General features: G+C 50.8%; 1 protein-coding gene across 1 annotated transcript in view; it reads right to left on the reverse strand.

The window, feature by feature from the left end:
- Positions 1-9338: 9338 nt before the first annotated feature.
- IFT43 (intraflagellar transport 43) overlaps positions 9339-19800 on the reverse strand; it is a 78109-nt gene continuing 67647 nt past the window's right edge. The window contains exons 6-9 of the mRNA XM_004426382.3: positions 10724-10796; positions 10358-10433; positions 9804-9866; positions 9339-9656 (exon numbers count right to left, since the gene is read on the reverse strand). Coding sequence (XP_004426439.1) covers positions 9537-9656; positions 9804-9866; positions 10358-10433; positions 10724-10796 — 332 coding nt within the window. The 3' untranslated portion in view covers positions 9339-9536. The remainder of the gene's footprint in view (positions 9657-9803; positions 9867-10357; positions 10434-10723; positions 10797-19800) is intronic.

Raw genomic sequence — 19800 nt, forward strand, 5'->3', positions numbered from 1 at the left:
GGGTCTTGGGTCTTCAAGATTCTCCTGTCCTTCCTCACTCTGGGCTCAGTAGACCTGTGCTTCCATTTGAATGTCAAAAGTGGTGCCCAAATGCCCATGTTTTACTCCAAATTGGACCATCTGCTGTCCCCAGTAGTCAAACTTGCTGGATTTTCCTTTCCAAACATAATCATGGAAAATCAAACTGCAGATAAGATTTAAAAGCTAGCTCTGGAGTCTGAGCGGCCCCCTGGTCTGGGGGTCCGGGGCCGAGGTGGCATTTTAGGGCTTCTCCACATCCTGACCTCGTTCTCAGGTATGGCCAGGCGGCCCGGCACCCTGGCTCTGGGGATGCTGCAAAAACTCGTCAGATGCAGTGGGACAGACAGAAACTCCCCCAACTCACGTACCCAAGATAGAGAGGGGTGACGGGAGAATCTTTTTAAAGTCATATTTCTTGAGGAATAATTTACATACAATAAAAATCACCCTTTTTAAGTGGATAGTTGGATGAGTTTTATAAAGATAGACAGACATGTAACCACCTCCACAATCAAGCTGTGGAACATTTCCATCACCCCAAAAAGTTCCCTCCAGTGCTTTGCAGTCAATCCCTGCCCCACTCTATCTCACCCAGGTTTGTTTTTGGTTTTTTCTGTTCTCTAGTTAAAGAGCTAAACTAATTTTTGTCTCTTTGCTTAGCTTCCCTGCTAAGCACTGTCTCCTCCATCTCACAGAGCCTCCATCGGCACCCTGTGAGGCAGCTTTCTTGTTCAGTCTTGGTTCTTAAAACTTTGTCCTTAAAACTGCAAGAGCGGCTTGGAGGACATCGTGCCTCAGGTTCAGTGTAGCACTGCCCACTGGGCTTCCATCAGAACAAGCCTGGCCCTCGCAAAGCCCGCAGCAGCCTCCCCTCTGCCGGCCGAGAACATGCTACCCCGTCCTGCTGCGTGGCAGAGGCGGCTTTGCTACCTGGCTTCTGCCCTGGCGAGCACAGGGGTACCGTTGTCTAAACTCCATCTCTCCTCCCAGCTTCAGCGGTGATGCCCTCAGATCCTGGTCCTCTGGAGGGCACATCCTTGTCTCTTGGCAGGCCTGGTGTGCCATGACATCCCTGTTCTCTGCCCATAAAGCCACCAACAGAGGTTCCACGTGCCAACCTCAGCAAAAAGGTGAAGGTTTTCTCCGGCTGATAGGGTACCAAATTCTTTTTGCCAAATGCCTGCTGTGGGGTGTTCAGTTCCTCCTTTTCAGGCCTACTCGGTTGGATTAGGTTGCAAGTTGGCACTTACAGAAGTGAGAGAGGGATCCACCATCCATCCCTCTCCAGGAATCCTGCTCTAAATCAAACCCACACCCCAGCTACACAATGGGGGTTCGTGAGGCATAGCGCTTTGGAGAAGAGGTCGCTACCCATATTCTAGCCTTGCCCAGGAGTCTGCCCACGCAGTCTGGCTGGACCACCCCAGGCCCGCTGTTTGGGTCCCCCGGCAGGCAGACACTGAGATGGTAACGCCTGTGAAAGATAAAGGGAGAGGAGGCAGGAATTGCAGGAAAGCCTTCAGGCGGTGAGGAAGGTCTGGTGCCCGTCAACAGAGACGGGCAGGAGGGAGGAGTGGGTAGCAGGAGTCTCAGAGGGCAGTGCTACTTCCAGCCCGAGGGGAAGCTCGGGTGGAAAGACGAGTCCTGTGCTGGCCAGGAATGGTGCGCTCTGCACCACTGAAGGTTTAGGAACTGGCCGGGTGCTGCCCGGGGAGCACATGGCCTCCGCCTGGACGCTGAGGCAGATGCTGGTCGCACCGCCGTGGAGGCCGTCCGCTAACTGCACTCCTGGTGGCGAGTAAAAGGTGAGCCAAGTGGTGCACCCCAGGGCTGTCCCGCCTCCTGAGCCCAGCACGGAGACCCTGCTGGCTGATGGATGTGGGTGCCTTCCTGCCCGAGGCCTGAAAGCCAGACACACTCCCTGTAGCCTCAGCCCCGTCTTCGTAATGCCTCGGCAGCGCGACAGAGGCACTGGGGCTGCTGTAGAAAGAAGCAAACCTCCTACCTCTCTTATGACTGCTGGGCCGGACACCCTTCCTGAGCAGACACCGTCAGCTCCGGGGCAGAGTTTAAACAGTGGACGGCAAATGGCTAACCAGTTAGTGGTCCTCAACTATGCCAGGACTCTGCTCAAACTCTTGTCAGATCCATGCTGGACACAGGGTTAGGCTCCCTGATCACAGGAGGATGACCCCACAGTAGGCAAACTGGATCTTCTCCAGAGCTGACACGATTTTACGTTATACATCAGGCAGGCGGTCCTGCTTACTGACAAAGGACACTGGCCTGCGAGCCAGGACTCGAGTTCCAGTTCAGGAACATGACCTTGGGTAAGTGCCCTTGGGGAACAGAATCCTCACTGGCAAAATGAGGAGGTGGGGCAGGGTCTCAAAGTCAGTGTCTGCAGCGGCCACACAGGAATGTAAGTGAGGACAGAGTGGGGACGGGCTGAACCGCCCCTGCTTAAAGGAGCTGTTGCTTCTCCGCTCAAGCCCATCACTGCCATACGGTCCAGAGTGGACAGATCTCCCGATTTTCTGAGAGAAGCTGAAAATCTGGGTTTAATGTGAAACCTTTCCATTTTCAATGCTGATAATTAACTAAACAACTTAAAAACAGTGTATGTTACCAATGTGACCTCAATAAAATAATAATTTTAAAAAAAGAAAGAAAGAAAAAAAAAATCGTGTGTAGGCCAAATCAAACATGTCCCGTGGGTCAAAGTCGGCCTGTGGGCCTCCAGTTCGTGACCTTGGGGCAAATGCCCACCTAGGTCCTCTCAGTGCCCGAGGCCCAGGACCTACCGTCGGGGCCACAGGTGGTCCTAGCCTGTCCACTCACTGTGATCAGAACTAAGCTTCACTGGTGCTTACTCTGTGCCAGACACTTGACATGTAGTAGGTCATTTCATCATCACGATGGCCCTATGAGACAGGAATTATTTTCCACCTCACTCCACAGATGAGAAAACTGAGGCACAGAGAGGTATGGGCACCTCTCCAAGGTCGTGCAGGTATGAGGTGGAGGAGCGGAGACGTGAACCCGGCATCATGTACATTCTTAGCCACGTGCCCTCCTGCCTCGCTTCCTCCAGGTTGATCGCTGACTCCCGAGAGACAGTTTGCACCAAGCGGGCCAAACAGCATCCAGGGAGATTCTGGGACTGGTACTTAGGAGGCCCTCCCAAGACCCGTGTGCATTCTTTCCATCCAGGGCTGTGGGTCCCCCTGCCCCCTCTCAGCGGTCCCCGGCGTCACCTCCAGTCTGCTGGCAGGATGTGTGGCTGGCGGGTCGAATCCATTGCAGCCCGAGATCTAGAAGAGACAGAGTTTGCAGGATTCTTTCTGCTCTTCCCGCAGCCCCTCACAGCCAGGTGTTTTCTTACCGAGAGAGCGTGGAGGGGACTCCCTCCTCCCCAAGGCAGCACTGTTTGCCCAGCTGTAGCAGATGTTCCTGAGCGCGCTGGCCAGCCATCGTTCTGTGGGAGCTAAGAGCCCCTGCAGCCCGGGAATTCTGGGCTAATGCTCAGCCCTGGCATGGTCCCCTCTCTCACTGACCCCTCCGGTCCAGGTCACCACAACAGATGCTGGGAACATATGCCGGGAATTAATTCTCTCCATCACGGCCACAAGAGGGATGGCCGCTTCCTCCGGCTGCGCCCACCACCCTTGCTCTCTGATTTCTACCTCGCCAAAAGAAAAACCTGATTTCCCCCCGCCCTTACTCCTAACCCCCCTCCGCTGGGCTTTCTCCTCATTATTCTGAGCCCACTGCCAAAGGTATTTGACTCCCCGAGACTCCCCCACCCGCATCCCAAATAGGATCAAAGGGCTGAGAAGGAGCCCCGAGTCACTCTTTGCAGCTTTCTGTCTCCAGATAGATTATGTCCCAACGTTGCTGGAAATGATGAGTGTTTTTTTCCTTTCCTTAAGGGAACTTTGTCTCTTTCTTTTAGGAACCGAAATCACCCCACCCTTCCAGTCTTTCCCTACATCTAACTCAAATCACTCCTGCTGCAATTGATTTTTTGGATAGCAATAGGCAGCATGTGGGTATTGCTATTTCTCATCTTCATTCTTTCCTCTAAAAGGGTTCGCAAATTATTTCTGTAAAGGACCAGACAGCAAATATTTTAAGCTTTGCAGGCCACATGGTCTCTGTTACAACTAAGTTCTGCTATTGTAGCACAAACGCAGCCATGGAAAATATGTAAATGAGGGAGCATGGCTTCATCTAGTAGAACTTTACAAGAACGGGCGGGGGCGGGCTGGATTCAGCCCATGGGCTGCAGTTTGCCGACCCCTGCTCTGAGCAAAGCAATCCCACCTCTGTATTTCCTGGCGGATGTATAAAGCTCCCTCTCTCTCTCTCCCTTCATCTGCACTTTGCGGAGCATCATTCGGGCTCCTGCACTCATCCAGAAAGCCTCTGTGGTTTTCAAAACCAGTGCTTTGAAAACACAGATGAAACTTGTCTATTTCTCTACAAGCCTATGAGCTCTTTGGGGTCAGGACCAAGTCTTGTTTGACTTTGAACTCCTGGAATATGCATGGGGCTTGATAACAACTCAAACAACACCCTGTTTTACCCTGAAGAAGCTCACAGGCTGGTGGGGAAAGCAGACAGACGAGCTCTGTGTTCTTAAAACAGAGATAAGCTCAATGAAAGGAAGAAGGAAGGGAGGGAGGATCCAGGAGGATGTACCTCCCATAAACTTACCAGCGACCTTTGGAAAACTTATGGAAAGGAGATAAGAAAAAATTAAGTACTTAATTCATCCTGATATCCTAAAGCACTGAAAAACAAACAAATAAAATGGATGCCCTGGAAAAGAGTTTGGCAGTTTCTGAAATGTTAAACATAGAGTTACCATATGACCCAGCAATTTCACTCCTAGGAATCTATCTAAGAGAAATGAAAACTATGTCCACACAAAGACTTGTACATGAATGTCCACGGGGGCATTGTTCATAATGGCCCAAACTGGAAACAACTCAAATGTCCATCAACTGATGAATGATTAGACCAAACGGGGTACGTGTCCATACCATGGAACACCACTCAGTAATCGAGAGAACTGCTGACACGTGCTGACACATGCTAACTCACGGATGGACCCTGAAAACACGCTAAGTGAAAGCAGCCAGACTCAAAAGACCACATCTTACGTGAGTCTATTTATATGAAATTTCCAGAAATGACACATTTATAGAGTCAGAAAGCAGACCAGTAGTTGCCTAGGGCTGGGAGTGGGAGCGGATTAACCGTAAAGGGACACAAGGGAACTTTGTAGGGTGAGGAAAATGTTCTAAAAGAGGATTATGGTGATGGTTGCATAACTCCATAAGTTTACCAAAATCACTGAACTGGATACTTTCGGTGGGTGAATTTTAAGGCATGCAAATTATACCTCAATAAAGTTGTTATAAAAACAAACAAAACAAACCTCGTGCCAAACCATTTTTCTAGCCATGGCTGAGAACTGATGCGCGAGGGGAAACGAAGGCGGTTTCCCCTAGCAAAACACAGGTGCTGATGCAATAAAATATCCACTGTGACTTTTCCTATGTTCGCTTTTCGATCCCATCCATCTAAAATCTAACAGCGCTCACCTTTCACTAGGTACCACAACTCTAAGAGGACACTGCTAAAATTACCCTCATTTTACAGATGAGAAAACAGGATCAGAAAGGGAAAGTAGCTCGCTCAAGGACCCACAGCCACTAAGTAGCAGAGCTGGACTGGATCTAGCCCTGCCTGATTCTGGAATCCGCATTCTTTACCACGGCTCCCTACCCACTCTGCCTACCCCTGTCCTCACTGACTCTTTGGCCCCCAGGAGAAAAGCAAGCACCGCTTGGGCAAGCAGAGCAAGGATGCTAAGCCTCCTGATTTCACTGTAGCAAATACTACCCTTCATGCAGGTCTCCAGCATCAACACCCCCAGGAGCCCCCCAGCCACTAAGCGAGACAGGCCTTGATTGATGTAAGCAGTACATTTGGTCAACAACACTGAACAGGCGGTAGCATCAGTTTCTGTCTGGAGCAGGCAGTTCCAAAAGCCTGTCTGGAGTGTCCTGGGGTTTAGCAAAGATGAGCCAACATCCTGGGGGAGAGATGACCTCAGGTTCAGCCACAGGCCTGCCTAGAGGAATTTCTTGTTTGAGCTTTTCATCGGAGTTGCAAGTTTCCAGGGAATGTTCCACGCAGGGGCCTTACAATGCCGCCCTGTCTGCCTGCACACCAGCGCACGCCAGCCTGGCGGGGGGCTGGCAGCAGCCTCCTGACCTCTGGGCCGTGGCAGACAGAGCCCATTGTTCCCCTCTCCCTCCATGCAGCATTAACCATTCTGCTTCCTCCAGGCTGACTAAGAGGCCGTGCAGCAATTTGAGAGTTTTCCACAGGCCTGAGGAGGCCTGAGGGTGCTCATGTCTCTGGAGGGAGCAGGCCCACACACCCTGAAGCCTTGTCTGTGATAAGCCCAAGCCTTGGACACAGTGAGACAGAGCATCTCCCCTCCCCACATCCCCTCCACCCCAGGCACACTGACCTCCTCCTGCTCAAACAGGCCAGGTGCACGCCCTCCCCCGGCTTTGCACATACTGTTCTCGCTCCTTGGAACACTGTTCCCGGCACCGGTCTTGCTCCTTCACCTTCTTCAGGTCTTTGTCCAAATGTCACCCTCTCAGTGAGGCCTCCCCTTACCACCTCTTTCACCGTTGCGACCCCTGACTCCAGCACTCCCTTCCCTGTTCCTTCATTTTGCTCCACGGCATCTCTTACCGTCTGATATACTGTTTTACTGATTTGTCCGTCTACCCCGCAGATGTCAGTGCTAGGAGGGAAGGGAGTTTGGCTTGTCCAGTTCTCTCTCTGCAGAGCCTAGAACAGAGCCTGGCACATATCAAGTAGCAATCAATATCTCATGACCTTTCCCACCAGGGCCCAGCCCACGAACAGCATCTCTGCAGCTACCACTCAATGCCAAAGACACCATGGGAGATTTTGTCAGAGATCAGCTGGGACTTCTCAAGGCTCCTTAGGGGTGACATGAGCCAGCCTAGGAGAAATTGGGAAGGAACCAGTCAACACGCCACATGAAGGAGGCAGCAGCACTAAGACCCATTCCATGCCTCCCCCACGTGTCTGCAGAAAACCACTTTGCGGGTACCTGGAGATGCTTGTCCATGCTGTCTTACCCCTTGGGCCATCTTCTTAGGAGGCCCTCTGAAGTCTGGGGTGGGAGACACCGCTGGTTGAAACATAAGGAAGGTATCTCAGGAGTCAGGTAAGAACTGGGTGGATGTAGGTTCTGGAACAACCTGTCATTCCCCAGGAACTCTGAAGACGTGATGCTCAGATGCCATGTAAAGGATGAAGTCCAGACAAGGTATGGCCCGGGTGCAGGCAGGTGACAGGAGACTAGGCCACACATGGCCTGAACCTGACTCTTGTCTAGGCTTAGCTCAGGTCACTTAGACTGTTCCTCACCCAGGGACACTGGCTTCCTCCCCACCCCCCAGGGCCAGGACTCTGGAACTCAGCCACGTGGAGAGGCTTCACACCCAGGCCTGACAGAAGCCCTCTGCTCTGTGGTCACTCCACAGAAAGAACGGATGCCTGGTCTAGGGGGTGGTGGGTGGTGCAGGCAGCTTCTCCCAGCACACTACTAATTCTGCCCACTATAAACTAGATCGCTTTCCCAAGCTGAAGGCAGCAGAGGGAGAACAAAAACCCAGGTGTTAAAAGCACAGTGGCGTCACACAACTTGGTTTTGAATCCCAGCTCTGCTCCTAAGGTGCTGGATACTCTTGGGCAACCTTTTTACCTCTCTGAGCCTCAGTTTCCTCATCTGTAAAATGGGATAACAACAGTGTCTGCTTCACTGGCTGGTGGTGAGGATGAAACTAGATAATTCACACTTGCTGAGCCCAGTGCCCAGCATGAGGTGAGTGCTCAGCACATGTTAGACCTTGTTGCTGCTGTTGTTATAAAATGAAAGGAGGAAGGAAGTCACCCCCTAGCCACTTGCTCCGGCTGGCTGAAGACCTCCAAGGTTGTCAGAGTCCCGAGGCAGTGGAATTTGCCAGTGATTAAGGTACCAGAAATGCAGCCTCTCTCCTCTGGGGGTTTCAGAAGGATGCAGCCTCAAGAAACACCAGCCTGGACAGAAACTTCTCAGTGATCATGGAAATTATTCCAAAGAGAGGCTGTCTGGGCCACAAGCATGACTCTGGAAAAGGAGGAAAAAGGACCCCAAAGCCACTAAATCCCTGAGTTTATAATTAACAGACAAGCATTCTCTTTGCCTGCTCTGGAGCCCGTGTGGCTCACGTGGCTCACGGGGAAGGGCACATAGTCACACAAAAATAACCCCCCAGCGGGTTTTTGAAGTGTTGAGCCTCTCTGTTTTTCTGAATTTTAATGAAGGGCTTTCCAGGCAGGAGAAGAGCAGCGCTCGGCACTCCCTGCGGCCGAGGAGCGGGGCTCAGTGAGCTGCTGCAGCCTGCACGGGCCTGATGCAGAGGCCTCCAAGAGCAGAGGGCGGGGAGCCGGCCCTGTCCTCAGATGAGCTGTCTTGGGGAGAAAGAGAAAAACAAAAACAAAAGATGTCTCTTGTAGGAAAAGGGTTGGGATCTGCTCCAAACCTTGGTGCATTCTGGAAACAGGCGGTGAGGCTGCTTTGGGGAGCAGTGGAGACACACAGCCATGTATCTGAAAGGTCAGAGGGAGTCCCAGGTCAGAGGGAGGCCCGGTTTCCCAGAGAAAAACACTCTGTGGAATTCTCAGGGCTGCCAAGCTGTCCCGTTAATGAGAACCAGAAACGAGGCTCTGGGACCCTGTGGCAGAAGGGAAATGCTGCTTTGGAGCCCGGGGATGGGTTGCAGGAAGAGGGGAAAGGGGGGTCTGTCAGAAGAGCCACCAGACCCTGATGTGAGGAATGGGTCACCCTACCATGCCCGCTTCTTGCTGCCTCCTCAGCTAAGCTCCCTGAAAGCACGAAGGAGACAGGCAACTTCACTGCCGTAACTGAACATCCACAGGAAGGATGGTGTCCCGCCAGGCCCCGGACCCCAGCCCCAGGCAGCCGCCTGCAGCCTCCCAAATCTCCGCGTCCAGGTGCTCACAGGCAGATGCTCCAGCGAACTGCTGTGGCCTCTGGGAACTGGACAACTTCCTTCTCCCCCTCAATCTAGCTTTCCCTGAATCATGCTCTTCAACCACGGGGACAGTTCCCATCAGATTGTTTAAAAGCTGCCCTCCTTGACTCTTCCCGAACCTTTCCAAGAGGGTGCTGGAAAGAATTGGAAGAGATAGCCATAGAAAAAAGCAATTTATTACAATTGAATGATCCAATGTGGTCCTCTGAAAATAAATACTTTTACTACAAAAGATTCCATATAAAAATTCTAAGCTGCTTGCAAACTTCTTGAGGTTTAGGCTTATGGCATTTTTTCAAGTCCAAAGCAGGGACTACTCAGTGCGGGGAGAGTGGCCTGTCGCCCCCCGAGGGCTCAGGTATTTGTGGGCTGTCCCACAGGGTCCTCCTTCTCCATCTGCAGCAGGTCCCACTCGCTGAGGAGCTCTGAGGACACCTCGGTGTAGAGACGGTCCCAGTCCCAGCTGACGTCGTCCTGCCAAGAGAGGGATCGCTGGGTAAGATGAAGGCAGGCCTGTCCCTCGATCGCAGCCAAGCCGGGGAGGCAGAGGTCAGCCTGCGGAGCCAGCCGGTTACAGGAATGACTCGGCCGAGAGAGTAAGGAGCCGCCGCTGCTACGTACCTCTCGAACTTCGTGCTCCGGCGCCAGGACTTTGGTGAGGAGCTTCAGGTCAATCTCTCCATCCTGTGAATGCCAAAAAAAAAAAAAAAGGCAGGCTATGTACCTCAGAGGGCCTCAGACAACTCTCTCTAGCAAAGTGAGGAGAATCATGTGTGGTAGAACTTCCCAAACCCAGACCTGCAGAAATGCCTTATAAATGAGTAAAAATGCACGTGGAGCACACGGCCACAACATCCTACAGGCTGAGCATTCTGTGGAGAAGGTCAGCACCAGGAGGGCAGGGCATGACAGCAGCATGTCTCTACGGCCAGTATATCTATTGATGCCAAGCGGGCAGCCATGGAAGCAGGCGGGAGCCTGGGCCTGGGAAACACCAGAATATGCTGGGTCCAGGGATGCTGTAATACCCGAGGATGATGCCGCCGGCAAAGGGACTGTTGCCAGGCAGCCTCAGAGACCCCTGGAGGAGATGCTGTATGGCTTGGGAGGAACTGAGAAACCCCTACGGATGTGGCCTGGAACCTGCCCCTCCATGCAAAAGCCGTTCCACTCACCAGGGTCTGAAAAGCTGCGTACTTCATGAGGTCATTGTCCAGGTCACGGTAGGTCATCACCCGGTTTACCTGGATGCTGCAGGAAAGAGAGAATGTGAGGAGGAACCACAGGCAGGACCAGTTCCAGGAGTGCGGCTGGGCCACCATCCTCAGAGCCTCCAAGGCAGCTGGGAAGGACCAAAATGGGAAGAAAATATTAATACAGTGGGAACCTTGGGTTGGAGCCCATCACCAGAAACATCCCATCTACTGGGGGGAGGCGGGGGCCGCATCCGGGGGCCGGATGCACAGCTGCATCCGGGTATTGGAGTATATTAGTTCACACGCTCCCTGCCTCTCGCCTAACTCACACCTAAGTTAACATACCTGGGAGGCGCTGCCACCTGCAAAACAAAGTCTTCTTCCTGTACTTCTTCCAGATCCGGAATAACAGGAATGTCTGCAACGAGACGAGGAGGCAAAACTGTCAGCAGCACGAATAGCGATCTCGTCTTACTTATCACCTTCAACACCCCAGCTGTGGGGCTGTAGGCCGTGGACAGAATGGACACTCAGACACAGTCTCTGGCCTGCAGGGGCTCCCAGTCTAGGGCTGTGGTTCTGAACTAAAGGTGCACATTAGAATCAAAGGTAGCACTTCATCAATTTCTGAATCCCAGGCCTTACCAAAGAACCTCTTGGGTGGGGCTCAGGCATCTGCATCTTTTCCTAACATTTCTTCGGTGATCCTGATGTACACTTCAGGTTGGGAGCCCTTGGGGTGGATCTCCAAGGAGATATGTAAAGAAATGAGAAGAGGGTCCCTGACAGCACTTGGGGAAGTATTACGTTAGAGGAGAGGACAGAAGAGGAAGTGATGAATGAGCGTGGCATGGGCAGAGACAGAGGAACTGAGAAAGTGTAGTGTCACGAGGTGGATGTCACTCTGGGCGTGCTTCCTTATGACCAAGGTCCATGTGTGCATTAGCTCGTCGCAGTCTTTACAACCATCACAGTCACGGCCCTGGGCCTGCATCCGAAGGACATTTTACACCTAACGATGTGACCTGGCTCCCCAGCAGTGTATCCAGGATCAGGGTCTCCATTTGCCAGGTCTAACACAATAAACAGTGCTGAGTCTAAAGATGACACTCCTCTTGCTGTCTCATGGAAATCTTCCTTCTCGGAACTCTCCATGTGAGACAGACATACAGACACAGGAGGACACATGAGGCCGTTTCTTTCATCAGTCTAAGAAAGTCATGCAAATGGAGAAACAGAGACAGCACATCATTTAATTGTGGCGACTTGCTTAAGGTACAAAAATAGTCCATCTTCTCACGGGGACAACTTAACAGCCTAAAGAAGTACTTCCTTCTCCAAATGAGTATCACAGACTGGTAGAGGGGTTTTCTTTGTTTTAATCAGTCTGCATAGAGGAGCAGAGTAAAAAAAGAGATGGGGCAGGAAAAAAGGCCAACTGGGGTGAGACAGCCCTGGAATTCCCAAACCAACTGCAAACATTAAATGGAGGAAACATCCCAGAGAGGAGAGAATAGTGACGAAACCTTGTGTTTTTGCTTCCATGGATTGAATTCAATTTTATTTTTTTTGGTGAGGAAGATTGGCCCTGAGTTAACATCCACGCCAATCTTCCTCTATTTTTTGTATGTGGGATGCTGCCACAGCATGTCTTGATGCAGTACTTAGGTCCGCACCTGGGTCTGAACCTGTGAACCCTGGGCCGCCAAAGCAGAGCACGCAAACTTAATCACTACGACACCAGGCGGGCCCCTCAATTTTATTTTTAAGAGAGATGCAGAATCATTCCAAGAACAGCTGGGAAGACCCTTGCCACTTCCAGGCTGCTCATTATTTAGACTTTGCGACCGTTCTAGTCAAGCTAAGCCTGAGTATATAAATGTCAGTTCTAAGCCTGGTGTCTTTATCATTGCTTCTGACTATGGGGTTACAGATGCTGTACCTAGAAAAAGAAAAAGAAAGTATGCAAGGGAGACACAGACAATAAGACACAGAGAGAAGGAGACAGGCAGGGAAAGAGAGTGATTAAAAGAATGAAAAGGGATAAAAATAAAAAGAAATGGCTGATAGGGGAAATAAAGACGACACATACGCCATCCCCAAAATAATGAACCACATTCAGCAAGTCCTCTACCTAGGAAGAAGCTGTTCAGAGCTTAGATTATATCTCTCTATCCTGCTAGAGAATTAGAGACGGATTCTACAGGATTCTATTTCTTATGCTAATAGAAATTCAGCCTTCTTGTTCACGCTCGCTGTGTGATGAACACAGCCCATGGTGGGGGCTGCTGACAGTACTGTCCCCGAGCCCAGGGCAGGCGGGGCTCCTAGGCTGGTGAGACTGCACAGCCCCTGAAGCGGGGTGGGGAGGGAGCTGGCTGTGCCATGCACCATCAGCAGAGTGACAGTTTTAGAGTGAGCCAGGTAGCTGCTCCTGGCTCTCCTTGGGTGTGGAGTCCAGCCTGAGATGAATATTCAGAAGTTGGTAAGAAAATGCCCCATGCTGAGTTTAGGGCTCAGGATGAGGTCTTCCCAAAGTCCCCTTTCCCTCCACAATGTTAGCATTTGGGTCCTGTCAACTCTGCCCAGCTTCTCCTAGCTCTGAGGAACCGCACTTCTGCCCAATGTCCACTCTGACTCCCCATGGGCTCCTCTCTTCCTCCCCACCCCCCTCCTCCAAATGTGCACAAAGGAGTGTAGGGCTGGCCCATCTGTGACAGATCAGAGGTCAGTTCGGGCCTTGGCAAAGGGGCCTCTCAGAGCGGCACTGGTGGGGCTGGCCACACAGTGGGATTTCTCTCTAATTGGAAGCCTGGTGCCCTACAGAACCTGCTGAACCGCCTGAGTGGGACAGAGCCAGCAATGACAGCCAGGCCAAGGCAAGCTGGAACATTCCGGTGCAGTGACAGCTTGAGCCATCTCAGCAGAGTCAGGCCATCCAACTCCTGGCCCCCAGTGGAACAGGTGGCCGTGGAGCAGGTTTTGGGCAAACTTCAAAGAACTTCACAATTTTACAGTTTCTGACTTATAATCACAGACAAGTACTTGCTTATGTGTGCATAATATGTTCTTGGGAATTTCTGTTCTCTTTCTCGCCTTCCCTCCCTCTCTCCCCCTCACACACACATATACTGTGAATGAACCTAGAAAAAGAAAACGGACTTGAGAAGTCCACTTCTTCACAAAATGACCTACATGGAGTGATCCAGCCCTGCCTACAGTGATGGCTACTTGACCTGCAAGTCTGGACAGGTGACCCATCTGATGCAGGGTGTCAAGTTTAACATTCAAAAGCACGCAATTTTAATAGAGTAAGAGGAATATAGGAGTCTGCTCTAGTACTGTTGAAAAGCTACCACTATTTTAAAAATTTTAATAATTATGTAAACTTTATCCTCATTTTCTTCTATGCTGCTAATAATAAGCGTATTAACAGAAACAATGAGTTAGTTAAGTATACAGCTAGGACTCCTGTGCAGTGGTTAAGAGCACAGGCCCTGGAGGCAGGATGGCCAGCTTCAAATCCTGGCTCCCCCATGTGCTAGTCATGTGACTTTAGCCTCTGTGTGCCTCAGGTTCTCATCTGTAAAATGGGGATCATAATTATACCTACCTGATATGGTTGCTGTAAGTATTAAGTGTAATAATCTTTATAAAATACTATGTGCTAGGCTCAGTACATAATAAATATTCTATAACTATTCTTACTCACTTAACAGATACAATGTTGAGCATGGAGAGAAACTGTATGGCTCTACCTTCATTTTCTCATTTATTCCTACCCATTTTCCAGATGAGAACACTGAGGCTCAGCAAGATTAAGCAGGGGTGAGACCATTAATAATGGACAGAGCCAGGCTTCCAGCTCCAGTCCGCCTGCAACCCCCGAGCTAGTCCGCACCTCATCCATGCTCTCTTTGCACATGCACAGTGCCTTCAAAGACACCTCCTACAGTGGAGGGTGACAACTGCCTAGAGTCGGGGCATTTTTTATTTTGCCTGAGACTCAGTGTCCTCTGTCTTGGGTGTTTCTCTTGATCCCAATAACCATAAATAAGTGAAGTCTCTCCCTCACCCAATACCCCAACTCGCTACTTCCCTACAACAGGGCCAAATGGAGCAGAATGAAAACAGTGCACGGATGCCCGAGAGCCCTGGGGACTCATCCCCTGCCACCCACGTCTTATTAAACTAGCCCCATGGAGGAGGTGGCTGGGCACCTTGGACAGCCCCAGAAAAGGGGAAGGCAAGGCAGGAGGGCTAGGACGCCTCCAGTGCCACGGGAGTGTGTGCTCTCACCCTTCACATCAGTTCCGCAGGCAAGCAGCGCCTCCTCACGCAGATCCCCACCCCCATGCGGATCCCCACCCCCAGGCGGATCCCCACCCCCAGGCGGATCCCCACCCCCATGCGGATCCCCACCCCCAGGCGGATCCCCACTCCCAAGCGCGGATCCCTATCCCCACGCCCGGATCCCTATCCTCACGCCCGGATCCCTATCCCCACGTGCAGATCCCTACTCCCTCATGGATCCCCACCCCCACGGGGATTCCCACCCCCAAGCGGATCCCCATCCCCACGTGGATCTCCACCCCCACACAGATCTCCAGCCCAAAGCAGATCCCCACCTCGACACAGATCACCTGCTGCTCTCTATCCCAGCTCGGACTCCTTAAACTAAACAGGTTTTCTTTGCTCTTTGCACTTGCTGCCTCTTGTGTTAGCCATCTCACGTGTTGTTCAACCTGCTTGTCCGCCCCGCATGCTGCCTGCTTAGCCATATGGTGGGGAAACTGCATTTGTTCGCTTGCTCATTCATTCATTCAAGGAACACTGACTGAGCACCCACTACGTGAAAGGTGCTGTGCTAAGTGGTGCTGGTAACAACAGCAAATAAAACAGACACGGTCCTTCTCTTCATGGAGCACCAGCATAGTGGGGGATTGTAAACACACATGTACTGCCTATAAATTAAAATACATACTGTGAGGAAAACTAACAGGATTCTATGGCCAAAAATAACAGGGAGAACTAATTGTCTTATTTTTTAAAGGTAAGAGTAATATCATATGGTAATAAATTCAAACGCTACAGAAAAGTTTAAAATGAAAAATCTCCTTTCCTTATATGGGCCCCAGTCGTCTCCCTAGAGGTAATCACTATTAATAATTTCTTGTATATATTACTGAAAAGACTTTATGCATACACAGCACACATGTTGTTTAAAAAATGTTTGCAAATCAGATCACTTTACATAGGCGATGTTCTGCAACTTGCTCTTACCTTTCCTTATCAGCACACTGATATATCTTACTCTTTAAATGACCACCTGGTATTCTATTGAACGGATGCTCCGGAATGCATTTAATCCCGGCCAGGGAGGACCTAATTTAGAATTTGGGGTGTTGGGGTGAGGAGTCAGGGAAGGTGTCTGAGTTAGGGACAGCACAGCTGACAGCTGAAGGATCAACAGGATTCAGCCAGGCAGGGGATGGCATGTGCAAGGCTCTGAGGTGAGAAATAACTTGCAGCACCGGAGAGGCTGCAGGAAGGCTGGTGTGGTTGGCCTGCGGGGCCCTGGGGAGAGCGGCACGGGTGAGGCAGAGTGGGTGCCTGGTGCCAGGTGAGGAAGGCCCTGCATCAACCATCCAGGAAACAGGGACTGGGCGCCTACTACACGCAAGACCCCTTCTGAGGCACATGAGGGGCGAACCCAGACGGACTGAGCACGGCAAAGTTGCAAAGGGAGGGTCTATACATAAAACAACAACAATAATAAAGGAGCAGAATAAGGAAAATGCACATCCCTTCCTCTGTGAATCATCTCGGAATCCAACAGGCAGAATCCAGAGCTTTCTACTTTGTCTTTCCAAAATACTTCATTGAAGGCCACAGGGTAGACCTCACCACCTCGCAGTAGGTAGGGTAAGTGAAATTTGCCCTAGGTCTGCCCCCTAGATGGTGAACCAGCTGAGGGCGAAGACCACATCCCAGTCACCTCTGCATTCCCAAGGACTGACAAACCAAAGGACAACTGAACAGAACTGAATCAATAGATGCCCCTCAAATCCGAAAGCCACACACACGGAAGAGCCAGGTCAATCTTTTCTACATCATTCCAATTATGGTATCAGTGCCACTGAGTCCTAAAGTTGCCCAAGTAGGATTCATTTCACAAGAACAACCAAGCGCAACCCTTGGATACTTCCTGAATTTGATACCTTCATAGCAAAGGCTTGGCCTCACTTGAGAGCTGCAAGCCTTGCTGGGAAGGGCCCATGTACATACAAGAAACAATAGATGAGTGAGGACAAAGTTACAGAGGCAGAGTCATTCAAATTTGGTCCACACGGACCACCTGGCCTCCATCCCGAGGCTGGGTCCCACTGCTCTTCACCAACCTCCCTGTGTTTCTTCTTGCATCTCTAGCGTGTCCCACTCTATCACTCCACTTTCTGGGAGCCCCCAGTAAAGGTTTATTAATGTATGCAACAGCAGTAAGAACTTATTTCAAAGAGAGAGACTGCCAAATGAGAAACTCATTATGATACCATAACACTAGTCTGCCAACAGATCTACCCAACAAACCAACTACTAGATGAAACCACAGAAGTAATGAGGGGTGCTAAATAAAGAATAGAATTAAGTAATAGAAACATGTGGGAAGACCAGTAGGATCAATTACAACTGGTTTCAAAGCCGTGAGAAGCTGCCATTTGCCCTGAAATACATTTATTATAGATAATATGATCACACACACACTAAAATGCTACCTACCCAGTAGATCTCCAGAGGGATCCTTTTCAGACCCTGCGGCCTGACAGTAAGAAGCCTGCCTGCCTCTTCCAATGAAGCGGGCCCCAGATCTCTGTGACGCATTCTGTGATAGCCTGTGCTCAACCCAGATGTTGTTCGCCAGTTTTGGTACAACAAGAACAGAAAGTGACTTCTTAGACCGGACTTGGCTTGAGATGAGTACACCCTGAGCATGACTCAGGCCCTTTGCCTGGAGTGTAAATCCAAGTCCTGCAGGAATGAGAGAGCAAAGGAGGCCCCGTGATCTGGCCTCTGGGTCCCACGGCGAGCCCTTCCTCTCTGGGTCCCTTTAGGTTCTGTTCTTTGCTGATTTTCTTGGTTGGGGATTTCTGAATGGAATTTCCTGGTTGTGCCCAGAAGGGTTTCTGCAGAGCTACATAAAGTCTCTTCTATACTCCAGCTCTTTCTACCTTGACACCTTAGGAAATAATAGAAGTGGTTGGCCTACCTGCCAGGTTCCTCCGGGTGCCCAGTGATGCCATCCGTCCCTCTCACTTCATCCACTAATGGAGCTCCTGATGGCAAAGGCCCTGCTTGGTTACACACAATCCCTTCCCAGAGCTGCCTTCACACTTGGTACTCTGGCCACTGCCTCCATGGGCTGCTAAGGGCTCATATCCACCATTCACAGCCAAGTCCATTAACCAATCCACACGAAAGGGATCTGGACACACCGTCTAAGGACACCCCAATATGGGCAATCCAGACAACCCCTAATTCTACACCCAAAGTCAACAGACCTCGGCAGAGCTGGGTGAGTGAGGGGAAACAACATCCATGTTTTCAGGAGATGGCAACTTTAAACCAGAGACCATTATAATTTTTCTCTGCAGCTGCAAAACTTTGTTTTACTGAATGCTGTTACCTTCTGCATCACGTATGGGGAATTTTAAACAGGCAAATGGAAGAAGGTCTGATTGAAGATGAAGTTAAGTGAAAGAAATTGGTCTCATTTAGCACATGACAGGATTCATCTGTGTTCCCAAGTCCACTGAGGTGGCATCATGGGCGTTTCATATTCATGAGCTGCTGCGACACTGTGTCCCCTCATTTACAAAGAGCCGTGTTCAGCAAATTCTGTCCCTGTGGACACTCCGTGCATTTCATGGTCTTGTCAGAGAGACATCAAACGCTCCAGTAACCAAATACCAGAAAATGGCTTTAATTAGTGGATCTCAATCGTATAAATAATTTTTTTTCTAAGTGAAAAAATGGAGAATTTTAAAAAGGGAGAAGAAAAGGAGAAAGTGGTAGGCAACAGGCTTCAAACACCCGAAGGAACAGGAGAAAGAGACGGTCTCAGAGGAGCAACCAAGCGAGCCTGGGCCCAGCACTGTCGGCCCCCTGCTATGCCCGAGTCAGGGTTCGAGAGGCAAAAACATGTCTGCAGGTCCCTGGCAAGTCTGCTTAATGAAGATTTCTCCCTTGTCACTCACCTGACTCGAGCCAGGTCGGCCTGTACTCGTTACTAGCAGGGCAGGAGAGAGGCAACAGACACGGGAGAAGAGTCTGAGGGCTGGAGTGCCGGCTAGAGAGCCACGCTGCAGAGGCTGAGAAGCAGGACCGACCGTGAGCAAGACACGTGGCCCAAGACGCAGTGGAGTGAGTGTCTACTTCAAGCCACGCAGCAGCAAGTCCCCGAGGAAGCGTGTGACAGAGAGACAGAGAGAAAAGGTGACCTGTCCTGAGGTGCCGGCTTGGAGGGCTTTTTCTCACGTGCCCCCTATGTTGAAATACCTCCATGCTCCTGCCAAACCAAATCTCTCCTAATGCTGCTGGGGAAGGAGATCACAGACCTTAAGAAGATCACAATAGTCGACTGTTCCTCACAGCCTGCTACGCTGTGGTGACTGTCGTGGTTGACGAGGGGCTGGGGAGGAAGGTTTGGACAGACTTCGGTTTCTGAGATAAGCTAGGCCGCAGCACAGTGTGGTGCTGGCTGGATCATGAGCTGAGATGGGGCTTTGCTACGAGTGGCCACTCAGCTCCTGGTATATTATGGTGAGTGAAAGCCTGCCCTCAGACCTCTGCCTCCCACGGAAGGATGCCAGCACATTTCTGAAGGAGCCATGAATGCAACACCCGGGAATGAGATTTTCCTATCACCCCACCCAAGTCCACTGAGTGCTGTACAAGAATCAGGATTGCGAGTGCAAAGGGCTGTCAACCAGGACTGCGCCTTTCGAGCAACTCAAAGGTAGTGCTCGCAAGAGACAAACACGGCCCAACAAGGGTTCTCTATAGGCAAAGATCCTGTTCAGCCCAGGAACCTGACACTGGGAGAACCCCCGTGTCACCTGCCGGGGTGACCTCTAGGAAATATCACACCACTGGTACCGACAATTGAAGGAAACAAAGAATGATGAATAGGAACGCTCTCCGCCACTCCAATAGCTCTCTTGGAGCTTCCAGGTGGTTCCAGCTTTGATCTGTAGAGATGTGTTAAAGACAAGGAGGGGTAAAGGACTTTAAAAGTGACGAGAAATGAAGTGGCTGGAAGGAATGGAAACTGAGGAACTCTCCACTCTCTTCAATGAGGCCCAAGATGAGTGATATGGCATTAATGTGACAGAAAGCGCCTTCGCAGAGCTGCCACCAGAAGTACA

Source organism: Ceratotherium simum, chromosome 24, assembly GCF_057802395.1.
Source record: "Ceratotherium simum simum isolate JZ-2026a chromosome 24, ASM5780239v1, whole genome shotgun sequence".
NCBI classification, from domain to species: domain Eukaryota; kingdom Metazoa; phylum Chordata; class Mammalia; order Perissodactyla; family Rhinocerotidae; genus Ceratotherium; species Ceratotherium simum.